The 22,492-nt window shown below is 44.7% G+C and overlaps 1 protein-coding gene across 2 annotated transcripts in view; it reads left to right on the plus strand.

Annotated features, from left to right (window-relative positions):
* LOC129835754 (nuclear factor 1-like) overlaps positions 1-22,492 on the plus strand; it is a 50,491-nt gene that overhangs the window by 17,309 nt on the left and 10,690 nt on the right. The window contains exon 1 of one of the 2 annotated variants that reach the window (XM_055901536.1): positions 465-702. The exons of the other annotated variant lie outside the window; for it this stretch is intronic. Coding sequence (XP_055757511.1) covers positions 658-702 — 45 coding nt within the window. The 5' untranslated portion in view covers positions 465-657. Of the gene's footprint in view, positions 1-464; positions 703-22,492 lie in introns of those variants that run through there. 2 annotated transcript variants of the gene reach the window in all.

The following is a 22,492-nucleotide window of genomic DNA, read 5'->3' on the forward strand; positions in this document are numbered from 1 at the left end:
TGGAGTGGTGCTATCTATACCCTATTGTTCGAGTGGGCTACACTTTATATTACTATGTGTGTGAGAAAGATGTTCAAATGCCTGTCACACACACACACACACACACACACACACACACACACACACACACACACACACACACACACACACACACACACACACACAAATGCACTAATAAGGGGTAATGTGCATGACTATGATGAGTGAGGGACCCTGTAATTTGACCAACCTGTCTTTAACAGCCAGTGAAATACCAATTGACAACTTTAAAACATGATGGCAAGTAAGGACTTGGCAGTTGGCACGATCAGGGTTAGTAGCTGTTTCAACGTTATAATTGCGGTCAATGTTGGTTGATGTTTTAAGTTTTATTTTTTCTCTATCCAACTCCAACATGATCACATCTTTATAAAGCGTGACGATTTACATCTGAATATTTGATAGGGACATGGAGGGAGAGAGAAGGGGGGAGTGTGTGTCAGAAAGAGTTCACAAACTTTCCCCCAAAGTTTGTGTAGGCTTTCACTTTCAGCTCTCGAGGCGGGGTTAGTGGTACGGCATAGAGTGAGCGCGAGGGGCACAGCGGAGCGTTTTGCAATGCAGTACCACATGCAGCGGACTTCCAACTTCTACCCAACTTGAATAAGATTCCACTTTATGAACTCTAAAATAACCATGTACTCCCCTTACTGCTTGACACAGGTAAAAACTCTAATTTTCTTTGGTATCCTGCCTTCACTTTAGCTCTCCGGATGTTGTTGGTTTTTAATGTTGTCGTTGTCCATGTACCGTGCCGCTTGTCAATAATTTGGTTTTAGGGACCTTTTCGCTATCCGCTCGTTTCAGATGGTGTGTTCGGCTTCTCTCCGCTCTCTGTCCCTCTTCCCCTTTGATGGCATCTCTCCAACAGGCTTTCTTGTGCGTTTCATTACACATGGTTAGAAGAGAAAATGGCGCTTCTCCTGAATCTATTTTATATCAAAAGGAGGGGAGAGAAGAGCTCAGGAGGGAATGGGGCTCGCGCTATGTCTACATTGGTCGCCTGTTATGCTGTCCTATAGCTATTTAAAAACACAACAATTACACAACCATATCAACTAAGTAAAAAGAACCAGCGTTGAATGTATTAGTTGTGGAGTGCTTTTCCATGGAAATGAACGATCTTTCTAACTTTGTTGCGATAGTTGTGGTGGCTATGGAGGTGTTTGAGCGACTGTCACTGTGCTTGTCATTCAACCCACACGACAGCTGTAGCCGGGCTCTCAGCTTTAGGCTTCTGTTCTGTTGTCACATGAAAATGCCCGTATAGAGTTAGTTGAAATATAGTTTTACATTTCCAATCGATAAATGTAGTTTTTAGGTTGATAAGGATAGAAGGAAAGGTGTATTATTTCGGAGGACGGCGGAAATGCATGCCCGTTTTCCCTCAATATTGGATTGTGTTGAGGTCACAATTGTAGCACGTATACTTGTAGATTCCTTGAATGTAATCGAGTATGGGGAATGTTATCGGCCTGCAGTTTTCTTTAATGTGACACACAACTGAAGCAACCTCACAGGCCTAGACAATGAAGGGAGAAATATGCCATTTAACTATGAGGACTTTATAGGCCTTTGACATCTGACTGTATAGGCCAGATGAGTACATTTGTAAAGGTTGCTTGTTTTGTTTTAGTTGATATTTGCTTGTTTAACGAGAAACCTTTACGTCAGAATACGGGTGAATACATAGGCCTACATGAGGGAGGTTGGTTTTGATGTTCCTTTTGGGGTTATTGTGGACGGCAAAGGCAAGACATTAAATGGCAATGCCGTTGTGCGTAAATTTAAGGTGGTATTTATTAATATAGGCCTAACATTGAGGCCTTTCCCTCCGTTGGTTTGGAATTCAGATATGTGCTGACAGTGGTTGGAGAATAAAGTATTGTAGGCTACATTTAACAATTATATACTGATACAACATGTAGTATATTAGAAATAAAAAATATGGCACACAAGGAAGCGATTTTGGATCATATGCTTGGCTAATGTGTTTGTGCATTTGAAACAGTTTTGTTGCTGACAAGTCATTGCATTATATGAAGGCCTATTTATCTAAATGGAAAATTACTAATCTGAGTAACTGTTTGATTTATTTCAGATGAAAATCTTAAAATTAGGTCACAGTGCAATTTACTGTCCCGTTTTACTGGAATCAGTTTCGTAGCCTCATGACAACAGGCCTAGGCTGCTTATATGCATATGAAATAACAACAGAACAAATATTATTTTATTAATTTACTTAAAAAAACATGCAAACTTTGATTAAGAATTTGGATGTGTATATTTGGACTTCACTGTAGCCGTCTGAGAAAAACGTTTGAGCGCGCACGGAGCGGTGCGAATTTCACCTTCAACTGAGAAGTGCAGGGCAGGACCGGCAGGACCGAACTTGTTTGCCCCTTGAAGCTCGACGGAAGTAGCTTACAGACAGACAGTAGGCCTATTATACACTTAGATTTGAATATTGCCTTAAATGTCACAATCTCAGCACTCGTTTCACTCTTTTCCTTTGTCTGGTGGTCCCATAGGCAGCAAACTGTAGGGCGACCTCTTCTAAACATGCATGACTATTATAACGTTGATTTATTTGTATTTTTTTCAGTGTGCGTCTTGATATTCTATTTTGTTTAGTCTTTTACCACTAGTATTGTATGCCTAACTATAGCCTATATAGCCGTGCAGTGGGCCTATAGGTCACGGAGCCTTAGCTCTTTTCTCAGTATAGCCTATATGCCATACTTGTGGTTGAGGTTGAATTGTACATTTTTTAATTGCATCTCTGACTTAATTTTAATAGGATAATTCACGCAATGAATATTATTTTACCAACACGCAAGTGCTTACACGCATAAAAGTCCAGATTCCAGACGCGGCCTTCTCAGCTTTGCAAGTGTTTTAAGTGTTTTTCGAAGTCCCATGAATTAATGAATGCCCTTCGTTATTTTAATTGGACTTAATAGCCTACTTTAACCATACAATTGGATGTGTTGTTGTCGCTGTAATTTCTATTCACTTTCTGTAACAAGTGTTCAGTTTTAGAATTAGGCCTAAGGAACAGTAACCGCATGTTTGGCTGGAGAGAAATATAGGCCCTCTCTGTCAGCTCTTTGTAGTAGACACAGTCAAATCACAGCTTCCACTGTGAAAGAAATGTCGGTCTTAAAGAAACGTATTTCTTATACAAAATCATAAACAACATTAATTATTTATTTAAAGATAGATATTGTCGTATGGGTCAGCTGGGGTCAATGTAATTTAGCTTGTAAGAGTTCAGACTTGGCATTATTAAATTTGTTTATGTTTTATTTGCCTATACATTTATTCAGGGCACTTCTTTCAAAAACTTCATATTTAGTTTAGATATATTTCTAAGCCAAGTGCATATGGGGTTGAGCTTCGCGCGCACCATGTTTCTCTTTCTTTCCATTAATTAAAATTAATTGGCTACAGATCCGCCGACATGAGCCGAGCAGCGCGGCGAGCGCGTGCATGCTGCCAATATGCGCGTACATGCTGCCCATATGCGCAATACATATTGATCTTGTTAAGCTTCTGTGAGCTGATTTGTTTTCCTCGCGACTGATAGATTTTTCACCAGTAATTGATTTGTCAGCGTTATAATGATCTGATTTAATTTAAGTCTAGTAGGATATTCAGTATTTGCATTATAAAAAGGCAGTCAAAGTTGCTTGGCCTCAAGACATTATGCAGATTATTTGGCAGTGAGAATATGAAAGGAAATACATGATATATTTGTCTTGCCTGTTCCAATATTATATGTTTGCAAGTTGTGCAAATTCGTGCGATATGATCTTTTGACTAAAAAGTTCCCAAGCGTTGAGCAGAGTTTGCAGAGGGCCAATTAACCTTGGTTTTACGGTGGGTGGCAGGGTGCGCGTGAGAGAGAGAGAGTGCTTATCATACCACCCGCGGGAATTATCCTCGCGTTCCTCCGGAATCAACCATTTTGTCTGGAGATTGTCTTTACATTTTCTTCGATTTAACCATGTTGTTAATAATGAAACAATCAGCAGTGGGGACATGTGGTAACAAATGTAAACAATCAGTGATACATTATTAATGAGGATAAAAGCTTTGTTGGAATGCACATGCTTAGGTGAGGGACCTTGGGCATGACGAGTAATGGACGCGAAGTATGGATAGCCAAATCAGTACATTTGCAAAGTGGCGCTGGGAGGGTTTTTGAGGAGGAATATGGCAGTGTTTTATGCTTTTTGTAGGTAGAGGAGGGAACCATTTACATAAAGTTTTTATGTAATGTGTTTGGATATCAATTATTGCTTCAGTCTCCACTCAAGTTTCCCAGAAAATTTGATGTCTAGTGCAGGCTAGACTGCGTCGAGTCTGGATTTGCTTGAGTTTTCACGAGGCTTCCGCAGTCTGCCTTTTACGCACAGTGCCAACCCATGACGTTTTCTGCTGCTCTTGATAACAAAATACTTAACTCTTGCTGGATATGCGTTTAGTTGTTGGTCGATTTAATGTTTTTATTTTTTATTTATATATTTTATGGTTAGTGTATTACCCACTTGTTTTAGAATTGATTTCAAGATCAAATGCGTAGGCTTACTTAAAACGCACTGAGCCGTGTGTGGCAATGAATGCCCGCGTTATGGTTGACATGAAAGAAAGAAATGAGTTTAGGCCAAACATAGCTGTGAGCATTAGGTAATGTACGTTTGGTGATAGAGATGATGTCATAATTATCTCTCAAACAGTATTGTAGTTGCAGTTTGATTGCGTGTGAAGGGAAAGCAAGGACACCGCAGTATGTGTGTCCATATTAGTGTGTTTGGGAAGCGCTACCACGAGATTTGGGCAGGTCAGCGCACAGGGATAAATGTGCAGGGCCAGCTCTAGCCTTTTGGGGGCCCTAAGCGAGATATCCTGCAATTGTACACATTTTGCCATGGGGTGGAGAGACATTTTTAAAAAGTTTTAAAGCGGCAATGTCACGTCTGCCTGGAGCCAGCCCAGTCAGTACTTGTAGATTAACCCCTTCCTTCATCACTTCACTACTGGAAGCACCAAACTATTGATTCATCTCAATGAATGATTCAGTAGTTGATGAAGATGTCCTTATTTATTATGCAATTTATCAATATGAAACAGTTGAGAAATCACAAAATAAAATGTTTGTTACATGGCTCATTTTTCAACTATTGCAAATAGATTAATTTGCCTTCACTTTTAAATTACAGCTTGCCATGTTAGATAGATATTGCCTGGCTACCCAAACGCCTTGCTCCGGCCAAATAATACGCCACACCCATGGACGTTAGTTTATTCTCCGCAATGAGTCTGGATCTGAGTACCTCCCCTAGACCGCGAACACATTCTAACCATTCTGATTGGTCCCAGAAACCGATGGGTTGGGCCAGCACCAGAAATACATGTGGGTAAAGCAGCTTTTAGAAAATTCATCACTGGCTTTGATACTCTGATTGGTTAGAAATGATCCAATTGCTGAAGACTTTGTTTTGTCCAACACTCCTCATTTTGACGTCACCACAAAGGACTTCAATGATGGCAGTCTCAGACTGAAGTATGTAGCTAACATAGAGCAGTGGAAGAATTCAGTTTGAGTCGTCAGGTAAAGATAGATAGGCCCTAGTCCTGATGTCAGGCGGTAAGTCTGTCAGTAGTGTGAGTTATTCTCACCCAGTTTGTCCTCCAGGGACCTCATGCGTCAGCGGTGGGTTTTGGTTACACCAGCACCGGATGGTGACTGGAGTGTACGGTGGTGTTGGTGTAAGCCGAGGTGGCCTCCCTTGATCCGGTAACATAGCCTACCAAGCTGGTAACATCGTTCCTGCCGTGGTGTCACTTTTCACCCCACCGACACCGGTACAGGAGCTGACATAGAAATATAATTATTAGAATGGGACCCGAGGCCCCTCCACCTATCAGGGAACATTAACTTGAATGGAGATGCACATTCTAGTCGTTGTATTTCTATGATGGTGGAGCTGAGAATAGGCATAGGGTTTGGGGTGATGGATGGGTAGAATGCCCCGGCGCTGCCTGGCAGGGTGACACCCATCTCCCGCTCTGCCTGGGGTCAGCTCTGCCTGGGGTCAGCTCTGCCTGTGGTCAGCTCTGCCTGGGGTCAGCTCTGCCTGGGGTCAGCTCTGCCTGAGGTCAGCTCTGCCTGAGGTCAGCTTCTGCCCGGGGTCAGCTCTGCCTGGGGTCAGTTTTGCCTGGGGTCAGCTCTGCCTGAGGTCAGCTTCTGCCTGGGGTCAGCTCTGCCCGGGGTCAGCTCTGCCTGAGGTCAGCTCTGCCTGGGGTCAGCTTCTGCCCGGGGTCAGCTCTGCCTGGGGTCAGCTTCTGCCCGGGGTCAGCTTCTGCCCGGGGTCAGCTCTGCCTGAGGTCAGCTTCTGCCCGGGGTCAGCTTCTGCCTGGGGTCAGCTCTGCCTGAGGTCAGCTTCTGCCCGGGGTCAGCTTCTGCCCGGGGTCAGCTCTGCCCGGGGTCAGCTCTGCCTGGGGTCAGCTTCTGCCTGGGGTCAGCTTCTGCCCGGGGTCAGCTTCTGCCCGGGGTCAGCTTCTGCCTGGGGTCAGCTCTGCCTGGTGGGCCCTGTGCTAGTACATATGTTCTATGTGTATAGGACTATGTCTGTTATATATACTGCAGTGCTTGTAAATGTGTACATTTACTGCACGCTTGTACGCATCCATGTAATAATACATGTATATTCATTTACTATACTGTATGCATAATGAGAAAGAATGTACATGCATATATACATTGCCACATTTAAACAGAATACTCCCTGTCTACCACTGGTAACCTAATGATGCAAGCAAATTAAGACCCAGCTAGCTGAAGTCCTGTAGGATACCTTGTACTATATCTCTCATCCCGGGCCGGGGGCCGGGTGGCGGGGGTGGCCAAGCCGGGTGCATCTCCTCTCCTCCTGCCTTTGAGGAAGACGAGTTAAATCCATCCTCTGTTCATCTGTTTATCTGTGCAGTCTTCCTGACCGCCCATGGAAAATGGATTTACCACACTTTACCGCTGCCGCTCCACAATCACCATGCAGCACAGGATAATAGGTTGCTGACTGTCCCCTGTGTGTGTGTGTGTGTGTGTGTGTGTGTGTGTGTGTGTGTGTGTGTGTGTGTGTGTGTGTGTGTGTGTGTGTGTGTGTGTGTGTGTGTGTGTGTGTGTGTGTGTGTGTGTGTGAGTGAGCGTGCAAGAGTGAGTGTGTGTGTGTGTGTGAGAGAGAGAGTGTGTGTGTGTGAGAGAGAGTGTGTTTGTGTGTGAGAGAGAGAGAGACAGAGAGTGCTAGAGTGAGAGAGTGAGAGAGTGAGAGAGTGAGAGAGAGAGAGAGAGAGAGAGAGAGAGAGAGAGAGAGAGAGAGAGAGAGAGAGAGAGAGATTGTGTGTGTGTGTTTCTGTGTGTGTATCACACCCCAACCCCCCAGCATGGATTAGATTTTGGCTGAGCCGTGGCCAGTGGTAGCAGGCAGCCCCTACAGCGGTCTGGTGGCGGTCTGCGATATACTGCTGTGGAACACACACACACACACACACACACACACACACACACACACACACACACACACACACACACACACACACACACACACACACACACACACACACACACACACACACACGTTCCAGATATACATAGTGAGGATTGTGGTGGAGGGAAGAAGTTAACTATAATCAGTTCAGTATGGTACAATGTGTGTGTGTGTGTCGATACGATAGAGAGAAGAATAGATGACAAACAGCCGTACCCTCCTCTCCTCAGCCAAGCCAATCTCACCATGGGAAAACACATTTTATATTCAATGTGAGATGTGGTCATTATAAGGCACCTATTTGCTTAGTTTAAAGATTCGAGATGAAGTGTGTTGTCGAGCTCTGAACAACCTAATCATTCAATTCACTCATGAGTTCCCTCTGTAGGGTATTAAATTCTATCAGACATCAGAACCAAATGTACACACATACCAATAATGAAATGGTGTAGATAGATGAAGGCCACAGACTCTGGCTATGTCCAAAATGGTTCCCTATTCTCTACATTATGCACTATGGACCCTGGTCAAAAGAGGTGCACTATTTAGGGAATAGGGTGCCATTTGTGAGGCAGCCTCTGAGTCTGAGCCAACACAGTCTACAGACAGACCAGCCTGCGTTTGCCAACTACCAACCAGGAACATACATAAGGTAAGGAGGGAGAGGCTGTGTCCCAAATGCCACCCTATTCCCTAAACAGTGCTCTACTTTTGACCAGGCCTACAGGGAAAAGGTTGCCATTTGGGACGCTACCAAAGTCTGTGATTCTGCCAAGTTGGAGACAACTTTCAGAAGACATGATAACGGAAAGACGTAACGAAAGACGTGAAGGATGAGAGGAGTGAGGGATGAGAAGAGTGAGGGATGAGAAGAGTGAGGGATGAGAGAAGTGAGGGATGAGAAGAGTGAGGGATGAGAAGAGTGAGGGATGAGAGGTGTGAGGGATGAGAGGAGTGAGGGATGAGAAGAGGCTCCATTTTCTTTTTCTTCTTCCTCCCTCCACTTTCTTCTCCTCGTCGACTCGCCCCTGTTGAAGAGAGAGCAACGTTTGGGAAGGATCCTCAACTCTGGACAAGGCGGTTAACCGTGAAATGAAAGCTCTTAGTTACTTTGTGGGGTTTTTCTCCAAAGAGGATTTGACACATCATGCATCCATACACAGACCACTCACACATACACAGACCACTCACACATACACAGACCACTCACACATACACAGACCACTCACAGATACACAGACCACTCACAGATACACAGACCACTCACACATACACAGACCACTCACACATATACAGACCACTCACACATACACAGACCACTCACACATACACAGTACAGAAATATCTAATTAGAGCCTCTAGATCAATATATAGGCATTGATTAATGACAAAGCAGATCTATTGAATGCGTTTTTATATTCTATATGTATTTTACATGTAGAATTAGAGTGACTAGACACTATATGTCCAAGCATCCATTACCAATTAGATGTATAGATCCTCTCCCTTCATTTCTGCAACAGCAGTTCTATTGAGTCCATGTATAGTGTGTTCTGTATGTATTCTATGTCTGAGAAATGCCCCTGGCTGGTAAGCAATTCTATGAATGCATTTCTATATTATATAGCTACGTATTATATGGGGAAGATGCCCTTGCTAAATCTGGTGGGAGACGTTTAGTATAGAAGAAAAAATACAAGGGTTTTATTAAACAAATAGATGTCAGGCTCTTCTCAGTAGAAGGGAGCCAAGAAACTGTAACGTGGATCGTTCTGACATGATTGAAACCAGGCAGTCAGCCGTGAAAACCATGTCTCAGTTCGGAGATGCTCCATCCCATTAAAGGGCTTGACTAAATCCTCCGTCTCAAATGATTTTCTACTTACTATCACCGTCTTCATCAGGTGCTTGATACAATGTTTGCGTCAGGTGTTTCGATACAATTGACATTTTTGTCTTTTAGAAAACACTCTTATCCAGAGCGATTAACAGGAGAAATTAGGGTTAAGTGCCTTGCTCAAGGGTACCTGGTCAGATTTCTCACCTGGTCGGCTCGGTGATTCGAACCAGTGACCTTTCGTTTACTGTCCCAGCTCTCTAACCACTAGGCTCACTGCATCACGTATTAGTAAACTGAAGAGAATTTGCACACAGAAGCTTCACTGTCAGATATGTTAGAAATATATACCAGGAACAGTGCAGACAGTTGATGTGAAGAGTTGCAGGGAAGCCGTAGTGCCGGATAATAATCTGATTGGTTAGCTGCTCGGTAAAGAAGTAATAACATAGCATATGAAGCAGGTAGAACAGCCTGATTGGTTAGCTGCTCGGTAAAGAAGTAATAACACAGCATATGAAGCAGGTAGAACAGCCTGATTGGTTAGCTGCTAGGTAAATAAGTAATAATGAAGCATATGAAGCAGGTAGAACAGCCTGATTGGTTAGCTGCTCGGTAAAGAAGTAATAACACAGCATATGAAGCAGGTAGAACAGCCTGATTGGTTAGCTGCTCGGTAAAGAAGTAATAACATAGCATATGAAGCAGGTAGAACAGCCTGATTGGTTAGCTGCTCGGTAAAGAAGTAATAACACAGCATATGAAGCAGGTAGAACAGCCTGATTGGTTAGCTGCTAGGTAAAGAAGTAATAACACAGCATATGAAGCAGGTAGAACAGCCTGATTGGTTAGCTGCTAGGTAAAGAAGTAATAACACAGCATATGAAGCAGGTAGAACAGCCTGATTGGTTAGCTGCTAGGTAAAGAAGTAATAACACAGCATATGAAGCAGGTAGAACAGCCTGATTGGTTAGCTGCTAGGTAAAGAAGTAATAACACAGCATATGAAGCAGGTAGAACAGCCTGATTGGTTAGCTGCTAGGTAAAGAACTAATAACACAGCATATGAAGCAGGTAGAACAGCCTGATTGGTTAGCTGCTAGGTAAAGAAGTAATAATGAAGCAGGTAGAACAGCCTGACTGGTTAGCTGCTAGGTAAAGAAGTAATAATGAAGCAGGTAGAACAGCCTGATTGGTTAGCTGCTAGGTAAAGAAGTAATAATGAAGCAGGTAGAACAGCCTGACTGGTTAGCTGCTAGGTAAAGAAGTAATAATGAAGCAGGTAGAACAGCCTGACTGGTTAGCTGCTAGGTAAAGAAGTAATAATGAAGCAGGTAGAACAGCCTGATTGGTTAGCTCCTAGGTAAAGAAGTAATAATGAAGCAGGTAGAACAGCCTGATTGGTTTGATCCACGTAAGATGGGACCATAGAGATATAGAGATACATGTGTATGATTAGTGTTCTATTTAGTCCTGTGGTTGGAACAAGCATTCGTCAACCATACAGCTAGATATAGGTTAGTGTATGTGTAATACAGTACCCTTTGCCAGGTGATCATGGCTCATAGGATACCATAGGTCTAGAGTACCAGTGCTTCACTACATTGGCATGACCCAACACACACTGAAGGTCATTTATTTTAGTGTGTTTGTACCACAGGGACAAGTGAGGAGCGTTTGCATGGGGAGGTGTTGACAGGAGCGTCTAATGCTGTAGGCATGTTAGACAGTCACATCAATATAGAGCAGCTCTCTCACTCTTTTTCTCTCCCTCTCTTTCTCTGTCTGTCCCCTCTCTTTCTCTCTCTGTCCCTGTCTTACTGTCCCATCTCTTTCTCTGTCTGTCCCCTCTCTTTCTCTCTCTGTCCCTGTCTTACTGTCCCATCTCTTTCTCTGTCTGTCCCCTCTCTTTCTCTCTCTGTCCCTCTTTTACTGTCCCATCTCTTTCTCTGTCTGTCCCCTCTCTTTCTCTGTCTGTCCCCTCTCTTTCTCTCTCTGTCCCTCTTTTACTGTCCCATCTCTTTCTCTCTCTGTCCCCTCTCTTTCTCTCTCTGTCCCCTCTCTTTCTCTCTCTGTCCCTGTCTTACTGTCCCCTCTCTCTCTCTGTCCCCTCTCTTTCTCTGTCTGTCCCCTCTCTTTCTCTCTCTGTCCCCTCTCTTTCTCTGTCTGTCCCCTCTCTTTCTCTGTCTGTCCCCTCTCTTTCTCTCTCTGTCCCTGTCTTACTGTCCCCTCTCTTTCTCTCTCTGTCCCCTCTCTTTCTCTGTCTGTCCCCTCTCTTTCTCTGTCTGTCCCCTCTCTTTCTCTCTCTGTCCCCTATCTTTCTCTCTCTGTCCCTGTCTTACTGTCCCATCTCTTTCTCTCTCTGTCCCCTCTCTTTCTCTGTCTGTCCCCTCTCTTTCTCTCTCTGTCCCTCTTTTACTGTCCCATCTCTTTCTCTCTCTGTCCCCCCCCCCCTCTCTCTCTCTCAATCTCTCTCTCTCTGTCCCTCCCCATTCTCTCTCTCTCTCTCTGTCAGTCAGTCCAGTACTTTTCGTACTGAAATACGCCCTTTGATTCTGTACACCACTGTAGTAGAAGTGTACTAGCTGGGCTAGGCCTGGACAGTACAGTCAGTCAGTCTCAGTAGAACAAAGTGTTCTCTAACTCTCTGCTCTCCTCTACTCTCAACTCACTGCTCTCACTCCTCTGGAGAGAGGAGGAGGGTTTTGGCTGCCCTCCAGGGGTGGAAAAATCTATAAGCCATTACGTAATATACCATATCTTTACCTTAGGTGAACCCAGTACAAGATCCACAGCTGTGAGCACACAGAGGGAGGCAGGGAGGCCTGTGTGGAAAAGAGATTGTGTGTGTGTGTGTAGGGAGAGAGAAAGAGTGCATGTGTGTGTGTGTGTGTGTGTGTCTGTGCAGAAACAGAGAGAGGGAGAATGAGTGTGTGTACTGTATTAGAGAGAGACTTCTTTGTGGCCAGTCTGCAGCACTTACAGACCCTCACATCAATAGGTCACATCACATTTAGCTGGAACTCTATTGTAACATTAGCTACTTCCCTTTCTTTCTGTTTTTCATCTATTTATTTGTTCATTTTCAATCATACTTTTTTAAAGCAGCATTTGCATAGATAGACTTAAGAGGAGACTTCTTCAGGATTCTTCACAGTGACTTGGCCAAGTGATCATGATGCTCGTAGAGTAAGTCAGATCGTCTGTGATTCATTTATTTTGATTATATATACATTTAAATCAGGATACTGTTGTGTGATGCGAAACACCTTGGCAACGTACTGCACTGTACTTCCAAAGCTGCTGGGCTGAATATTAATTTACCAAAGCTTCTTCTTCCCGCATACAGATAAGTGTGTGTGAATGCGTGCATACAGGTGTGTTTGAAAATGGGAGTATGAGGCCGCAGGCTGTGCAGCGGTGAACAGACCTGCTTTTCACTTCACACATTAACAGTATTCACACGTCAACGCTTTCATCCCATAATATGCACTAATCATGGCTTGACAAGATGGGCCAGGCCTGCATCCCAAATGGCACCCTATGGGCCCTGGTCAAAAGTAGTGCACTATAGAGGCTCTGGTCAAAAGTAGTGCCCTATAGAGGCTCTGGTCAAAAGTAGTGCCCTATAGAGGCTCTGGTCAAAAGTAGTGCACTATAGAGACCCTGGTCAAAAGTAGTGCACTATATAGGGAATAGGATGCCATTTGGGACGCAGGCACAGACTCTTTGGTTTTAATGTGACTGACACTATCTTGAGTTTGTGCGAGTCCAGGCCTCACAATACAGACGTCCATTCCTCCTTAATGACTATTGTCGTGATTATCTGGCTGTCCTTGTGAATATATTCCATTGGCCCAACGTGTTCCTCTACACGTCGATGCTTGGTGATGGGTCTAGTGTTGTTCAAGAAGTGGCACGTTAAATTAATTTGATTCAGGTGCTTGCTGCTGCTGTCTTCAATCTGATTGCAGACTACTTCCTATATTAGGCTCTAATACAGAGGTCAGCACATATTTTCCCAGGTATTCCCACGAATAAAAAAAGAAACGTGATCTTGTCTCAATGTAATCAAAGTATGAAATGAGTGAAATTATCAAATACAATCTCTTTTTGGGCTTACATGTAGTTGTGGTCAATTTTCAGTGTACAAATTAATATAATTATCTTCGTGACCCCCGACCCTCCAAGGCTGAATTTAGTTACCTATCCCTGCTCTAAAATGCACCACCTGCCAGAAATATTGACAATTACAAAATAACATGCTAAGAATCAGTCAACTCTGATGATGATCGTTATTAAACTGTCCGTAATGACGGTTGATAATACCCATGTGGATTGGGGAAGAGAGACACACACACACACACACACACACACACACACACACACACACACACACACACACACACACACACACACACACACACACACACACACACACACACACACACACACACACACACACACACACACACGCAAACATGTCCTGAGAGGCAATTGTAATTTAATGTAAAACACATGCAGATGTGGATTAGAAGGTTTTAGCACAAACTCAGTTCAAACCCTTTCCATTGTTACACTCCTTACGTTATTCCTAGTTTCATTTGACCAGTCTCACCTGTGGAATTTCAACACACAGTCACACACATGCAACTCTTCAACTGGGAGTCGGACCCACAAATGAAAGACATTTGGAGCCCCCTCTCTCACCACACACCCGGCTGCTTAACCGTGGTGCGGTGGTGAGGGCGGTTGGCGGTATTGGGGGGCCGACGGCTGGTGGCTACAACTAGGGAGGCAGATAGCTAGTAGGGGTTGTGGCTGGGTGGGAGATGGTGATATGTTTGTGTTTATTGACTTAAAGACACACACAGACACACACACACACACACACACCAGGGCTCCAGACTCAGGGGAAACGTGTGTGTTTAGAGCACACAGGCCTAATGTTGCTGATTTAGACATTCTTGCGGTACTCTCTCTGGCTTGTGGTGTTTTAACTGGAACAGGGGCGACAACAAGCCAGCTCAGTGAGAGTAGTGTGAGTTTGTGAGCCCTATGGGTCCTGGTCAAAAGTAGTGCACTATATAGGGAATAGGGTGCCATTGGCCATAGGGCCCTGGTCAAAAGTAGTGCACTATATAGGGTACAGGGTGCCATTTGGGGGGCAACCATGGAGGAAGGAAAACATCTCCAATGAGCATCGAACTAGTTCCCGGCAGTTTGTGTTTTCCCGGTTGCGCTCAATGTATTTCTTTTCATATTCAGATGTTATGGATTGCTCCTGGAATAGGGCCGATCCTTTTCCCAGCAATGGGAATTTACACTGTTTGAATGTTCTCTCTCGTGTTCCAAACAGAGGAATTTTGAGTTGGAGGCTTTACGGGAGGTTTATAAGTGAATACTCAACCGCTTTTAAACAAATATCGGAATGATGAAAAACTTCCCATTTAATTTGTTATTACGTCTAGATTTTCCTTTCGTGTGTGTGTGGGGTTGGGTGTGTGTGTTTGTGTGTGTGTGTGTGTGATTCATAGCGTGGCAGTGTGTAGTCAGGCCTTTTACACACTGTCTCTGTGCCTCAGAGTTCTCTCAGTACAGGAGATACGTGCACATGTACGCACGCACGCACGCACGCACGCACGCACGCACGCACGCACGCACGCACGCACACACACACACACACACACACACACACACACACACACACACACACACACACACACACACACACACACACACACACACACACACACACACACACACACACACACACACACACACACACACACACACACACACACACACACACAATATCATACAAACCCTCTCTCTCTCTCAGTAAGAGCAGGCCATGGGTCTTATCTCAGATTTGGTCAAACTAAAAAGCTACTTTGTTGGCTTTCCTTGGAAATCAGCCCGTCTAGCCGATCTAACAACTATTTCTCCATTTGCCAGTCCATTGTCTAAGAACGGAATGTCATTCAATCCCAAAGACAGTTACCCAACTTCCCTCCCCAGTCAGGCTCTATGTTAAACCCTACCTGGTTCTCCAACTTGTCTGACTCCACTGTCTACCCTTCCAGATTAAAATTGTTGATAATAAACATATTGAGTTTCTTTACGGGATGTGATGGAATGCTGATACTAATGCATCAAAACCACGGCTGTGTCCCAAAGGGCACCCTATTACCTGTATAGTGTACTACTTTAGACCAGGACCCCATATGGCTCTGGTCAAAAGTAGCTCACTATACAGGGAATAGGGTGCCATTTGGCACAAAGACCATATTATGCTACTTAGAGGGAGCTAGTGCTACGAGCCAAGTACCTATCTGAGGAATCAGATATTATGGAAATGTGCCTCCTCTTAATCCTCCTCTATCCCCCTTTATGGGCTGCGTGTCAAATGGCACCCTATTCCCTACATAGTGCACTACTTTTGACTAGCGCCCTATGATAATGAGGTGTCATTTGGGACGCAGACTTAGACAGAAAACTTACTGGAGTTCCTTTTTCTTCCCCCTGAAGAATCACATATTTGAACAGCCAGAAACTGTACTGTTGACACACAATACAGCAGTTCTCCATTTGGAGAACGACGTAAACACTGAATCCTATTGTACATCTGATTCTTATATACCCTGTGTGTTCGCTTTTCGGCCCTAAAGTTCGTGTGTGTGTGTGTGTATGTGTGTGTACGTGCACACTGTAACGGGACTATTCATAACAGTAAACATTCTGGAATTCTCTCTTCTCCATCCTGAACCCATCTTCTCTTGCAGTCTGAAGCATGATTGAACAGTACAGCAGAGGTCAAACCCACACGGCTGTTTTTGTTGGTGATGGAGTAGCAGCTATAACTCTGGCTTGACTCATTTGGCCACAGTGGTGGTGTGAGGCTTGGCTCGGCTGTGGCTGCTGCACTGCACATTTCAAAGCTACAGTCCGGGTTTCGTTCTCAGCAAAACGGCAGTTTGTAAACGAGGGAGTAATAAAAAACGTGTATTTTGGGTTTACGATAGGATAGGGTAAGGACAGTTGTGCTATAGGCGCACGACGCAAGTTATATTCTTCAAGAATCAATCTAGAATTGAAAGTGAACTCTTGAACATATTCCTAGATCACAGATTGTAGTTTTAAAGGCAAGCTCATTTTTTTTCACCCTGATTCAGCCCTGCGTCTCCTGACTGACAGCCAAGAAGTTGAGAAGCATCTGACGTGGCAGCTACAGCTTGTGTATGTGTGTATATGTGTGTGCGCGTACGTGCAACAGCTACTCTCAGAATAGGAGAACAGTCCAGCTCTCTCTCTTCTGTTCTGACTCACAGTGTAACCAGCGGTACCACCACCATATCTGTAGCTGTGTTACTACGGTTTGGAAGGGAAAGTGTTTGGAATAAGTGCCCATTTTAGGTGGTTTTTGCCATGAATTTAGCTATTGAATGGGCTGGGCCCGCGGGCCGTAGATGCCCACCCCTGAGGTAGGAAGTAGGAAAAAGTGTTTGGAATAAGTACTGTTCTTAGGTGGTTTTTGTCAGGATTTTGATCTACTAGTACTGAGTGGCGGCAGGTAGCCTCGTGGTTAGAGCGTCGGACTAGTAACCGGAAGGTTGCAAGATCGAATCCCTGAGCTGACAAGGTAAAATCTGTCATTCTGCCCCTGAACAAGGCAGTTGTTCCCAGGCTGTCATTGAAAATAAGAATTTGTTCTTAAACTGACTTGCTTAGTTAAATAAAGGTAAAAAATGTTTTTTTAAATAAATAAATTAAATTGAATATTGTCAGGCTCGGTCCCTGTTTGGGACACAGCCACTGTGTTTGCATTTATCTGTCTGTCAGCTATGGTTGTCCTGAGGTCTGAGTCCTCCACAGACTAAAAGCAGAGGTGTGTGTGTGTGTGTGTGTGTGTGTGTGTGTGTGTGTGTGTGTGTGTGTGTGTGTGTGTGTGTCTGTGTGTGTGTGTGTGTGTGTGTGTGTGTCTGACGTGTTGGACAGTGTTGCTGCTACTCCACAGACCTCATGCAGACTGAGCGATTTGTAGGAGCCAGGAATGATAGAGAAATACACACATTGCAAACAAAAGAGTTGTTTGAAGATTACGATTATTTTAACTTCTCACTAGAAAAAAAGCAGATGGTTGAGCACAAGCACCAGCACACAAACAGTACCACCTTTATCCCTCTCACTGTCATCCAACAGGCCATGCCCCAACATATATATAGTCCAGCCTTTAACCTTACATTGCCATCCAACAGGCCATGCCCCAACACATATATAGTCCAGCCTTTAACCCTCACATTGCCATCCAACAGGCCATGCGCCAACACATATATAGTCCAGCCTTTAACCCTCTCATTGCCATTGAACAGGCCATGCCCCAACACGTATATAGTCCAGCCTTTAACCCTCACATTGCCATCCAACAGGCCATGCCCCAACATGTATATAGTCCAGCCTTTAACACTCACATTGCCATCCAACAGGCCATGCCCCAACACGTATATAGGCCAGCCTTTAACCCTCACATTGCCATCCAACAGGCCATGCCCCAACACGTATATAGGCCAGCCTTTAACCCTCACATTGCCATCCAACAGGCCATGCCCCAACACGTATATAGGCCAGCCTTTAACCCTCACATTGCCATCCAACAGGCCATGCCCCAACACATATATAGTCCAGCCTTTAACCCTCACATTGCCATCCAACAGGCCATGCCCCAACACGTATATAGTCTAGCCTTTAACCCTCACATTGCCATCCATCAGGCCATGCCCCAACATGTATATAGTCCAGCCTTTAACACTCACATTGCCATCCAACAGGCCATGCCCCAACATGTATATAGTCCAGCCTTTAACCCTCACATTGCCATCCAACAGGCCATGCCCCAACACGTATATAGGCCAGCCTTTAACCCTCACATTGCCATCCAACAGGCCATGCCCAAACATGTATATAGTCCAGCCCTTAACCCTCACATTGCCATCCAACAGGCCATGCCCCAACACGTATATAGGCCAGCCTTTAACCCTCACATTGCCATCCAACAGGCCATGCCCCAACACATATATAGTCCAGCCTTTAACCCTCACATTGCCATCCAACAGGCCATGCCCCAACACGTATATAGTCCAGCCTTTAACCCTCACACTTCCATCCAACAGGCCATGCGCCAACACATATATAGTCCAGCCTTTAACCCTCACATTGCCATCCAACAGGCCATGCCCCAACACGTATATAGTCCAGCCTTTAACCCTCACACTTCCATCCAACAGGCCATGCGCCAACACATATATAGTCCAGCCTTTAACCCTCACATTGCCAACCAAGCACCAGACAGCACACAAACAGTGCCGGGTATAGCTCTTGTAACTCATAGACTATGTTCCAATGCCCGTACTAGTGTAGCTACCACTTGCATTGTAACAGAGGATGTTGTAACAGAGGATGTTGTAACAGAGGATGTTGTAACAGAGGATGTTGTAACAGAGGATGTTGTAACAGAGGATATTGTAACAGAGGATGTTGTAGTAGAGGATGTTGTAACAGAGGATGTTGTAACAGAGGATGTTGTAACAAAGGATGTTGTAACAAAGGATATTGTAACAAAGGATGTTGTAACAGAGGATGTTGTAACAGAGGATATTGTAACAGAGGATGTTGTAACAAAGGATGTTGTAACAGAGGATGTTGTAACAGAGGATGTTGTAGTAGAGGATGTTGTAGTAGAGGATGTTGTAACAGAGGATGTTGTGACAGAGGATGTTGTAACAGAGGATGTTGTAACAAAGGATATTGTAACAAAGGATGTTGTAATAGAGGATATTGTAACAAAGGATGTTGTAACAGAGGATGTTGTAACAGAGGATGTTGTAACAGAGGATGTTGTAACAGAGGATGTTGTAACAGAGGATGTTGTAGTAGAGGATGTTGTAACAGAGGATGTTGTAACAGAGGATGTTGTAACAAAAGATATTGTAACAAAGGATATTGTAGTAGAGGGTGTTGTAACAGAGGATGTTGTAACAAAGGATGTTGTAACAGAGGATGTTGTAACAAAGGATATTGTAACAAAGAATGTTGTAACAGAGGATGTTGTAACAGAGGATGTTGTAACAAAGGATATTGTAGTATAGGATGTTGTAACAGAGGATGTTGTAACAGAGGATGTTGTAACAGAGGATGTTGTAACAAAGGATGTTGTAGTAGAGGATGTAACAGAGGATGTTGTAACAGAGGATATTGTAACAGAGGATGTAACCGAGCCACAGGACTTTAGTGGAGTTCTATTTACTATGATTAGGGCCGATTTTCCTTGAAAACATGACCTTACTAGGAACATCTCTGGTTCCTAACTCAGATTTGTTTGAGTTCAATTGAATTAATCAATATTGACAAGTGTTGGTGGAGGACTAGGGTTTCAATAGGAGGAGAACAGGACAGTTAATCCTAGAGTAGGTGGTGGAGGACAATGCGGACATCCCTCACAATGAAAAGGGTAATTAAATGTATTCTACGGTGATGACAGACCCATAGCATTACTATCCTACTACATCAACTGACACACTACATTTCAATGGGAGTTATTTACAAAAGGTTTGTCATGGCTGGTGATGACCGACTGGTGAAGACAGACTGGTAAAGTAGTATCCTCTTATAAACAGTACAATGCATCATCAATGTTGTATAATCCTGACACAATACATTTCCAGTTCAATAACATGAGGGTTCTTTAGATGGATATATCTTATGGAAGATGGAGAAGAGGAACACTTACAAGGCATTGGGAAGTATTGGAGCAAATCTCTGTTTATACTAGCTATAGTCAAATGAGGTATGTGAGCAGGGAAGAGGTATTCCCTGCCGTGTGTGTGTGTGTGTGTGCGTGCGTGCGTGCGTGCGTGGTGAACTAGGAAGGCTTAAAGGTAGTCTCACAGCACTTGTCTGTTTGGCACTGGTGTAATGAATGACTGTACTAGTTTGGAGTCTGGTTGAGTCAAGCTGTGTAGGATGGTCCATGTGAGAGAGAGAAGAGGGAAAGAGAGAGAAGGGGAACAGAGGGAGAGAAAGAGAGACCGAGATGACAAGAGAGTGTAAGGGTTACAGAGAGAGAGAGAAATAAAGAGAGCTGTCAAAAGAGAGAGAGAGAGACTGCAGACCAGAGTGACAGAGCGAGGAAAGGGTGGTGGAATTAGGGAAGAGTGCTGGTGTTGGGGTTGGCGGGGTACAGAATGAATGTGTGAGTTGGGCTGGTGGGATGGTGGCGAGGCATTTGCATAAAGGGTGAGGGCATCGTGCCCGGCTGTGGGGAAGGGTTGGCACCTCGCCTCACCAACTGGCAGAGGGAGGACTGAGGAGGAATAAAAGAGAGAGAATTACAGAAACCGAGAAAGGGAGAGAGAGTGATAGATAGAGGGAGAGGGAGTAAGAGAGAGTGAAGGGGAGAGAGACTGATAGAGAGAAAGGGAGAGAGAGTGATAGATAGAGGGAGTAAGAGAGAGTGAAGGGGAGAGAGAGTGATGGAGAGAGTGATAGATAGAGGGAGTAAGAGAGAGTGAAGGGGAGAGCGAGAGAGTGATAGAGTGAAAGGGAGAGAGAGTGATAGATAGAGAGAAAGGGAGAGAGTGATAGATAGAAAGGGAGAGAGAGAGTGATAGATAGATAGATAGAAATGGAGAGAGAGAGAGTGATAGATAGAAAGGGAGAGAGAGAGTGATAGACACGGAGAGAGAGTGATAGATGGAGAGAAAGGGAGAGATAGAGTGATAGAGAGAAAGGGGGAGAGAGTGTGATAGAAAGAAAAGGAGAGAGAGAGTGATAAGGGAGAGAGTGTGATAGATAGAGAGAAAGGGAGAGCGAGGAGGGAACTCACTCAATAGAGCATCTCTTGTTTCAGGGAGAGCTGGGTCCTGGCTGGCTGTTGACAGAGCAGGAGAGAGGAGAGGGAAGGAGAGGAGAGGAGAGGAAGGAAGGCAAGATGAGACGAAGGGAGGGGAGGGGAGAGGAGACGAGAGGAGAGGAGAGGAGGGGAGAAGAGAGCAGGGGAGAGGAGAGGAGTGGGTAGCAGGGGGGACGGGAGCAGGGAGGACGGGAGAGGAGGGAAGGGGATGGGAGGTGGGAGGAGAGGAGAGCAGAGGGGACGGGAGAGGAGAGGAGGGAAGGGGACGGGAGGGGAGAGAAGAGGGGATATATGGTTTGATTATCTGCTTCATTCCTGCTGTACTCCACCAACACTCATCCAAAGTTTATATCAAGTCCCTGCAGCTGTACTGTGTTCAAGCTGTTATTGGACTACAATATATACTGTATATGAACTTGAGTGTGTGTGTATGTGTGTGTCAGACAGTGTCCATGACACACATATAGACACACACACACACTCAGGTTCAGAGTGTGAGTCCCCTCCCTCTCGTTTAGCCGGAAAACAGTCTGTGTCGCCCCCCCCCCCCCCCCCACACACACACACCCTGCCCTCTGAGTGTCAAGCACTGCCCACTTGACCTTTTCAGGAATGGCTGCCCTTGTGGACTGCTGGGGGGAATGCTGTGCATTCACTTTTAATGGAGCCGACCAGCTGGGGGGCAGACAGAGAATACCTAGCGCCGCCCCGGGGGCAAGTAGTACTATTATAATAGACAGGGGACTTAGTGACATATCTGTTCCGCTTAGCTGCTTCTCCCTGCCCTGCACTGAACTAATAATGTCATGTAGCACTGAATGCATTAATTAATAAAAAGTGAATGAATGGCTGAATCAATGAGTTATGAATTCATTATTTCGCATCCAATAGACACAATGAATCCTCTCAGTAATGTTATGCTGCTGTATCAATTGTCAATATTGTGATATTGTAGTCTTCTTATTACCAGGCAGGAAATTGTTAGAATATGACTGGGCCATTGTCTGGACAAGGCCTCCTGCCATGTATTCTGGGATTTGTAGTCTATAGCTGGAAGAGGCTCCGATCCGGGCAGGGCCCTGTGCGTCTGGATCCGTTTATAGCACAAATACACTCAGGGCCTCGCACACGCACACGCACACGCACACGCACACG

Source organism: Salvelinus fontinalis, chromosome 3 (assembly GCF_029448725.1).
Source record: "Salvelinus fontinalis isolate EN_2023a chromosome 3, ASM2944872v1, whole genome shotgun sequence".
In the NCBI taxonomy this organism is placed as follows: domain Eukaryota; kingdom Metazoa; phylum Chordata; class Actinopteri; order Salmoniformes; family Salmonidae; genus Salvelinus; species Salvelinus fontinalis.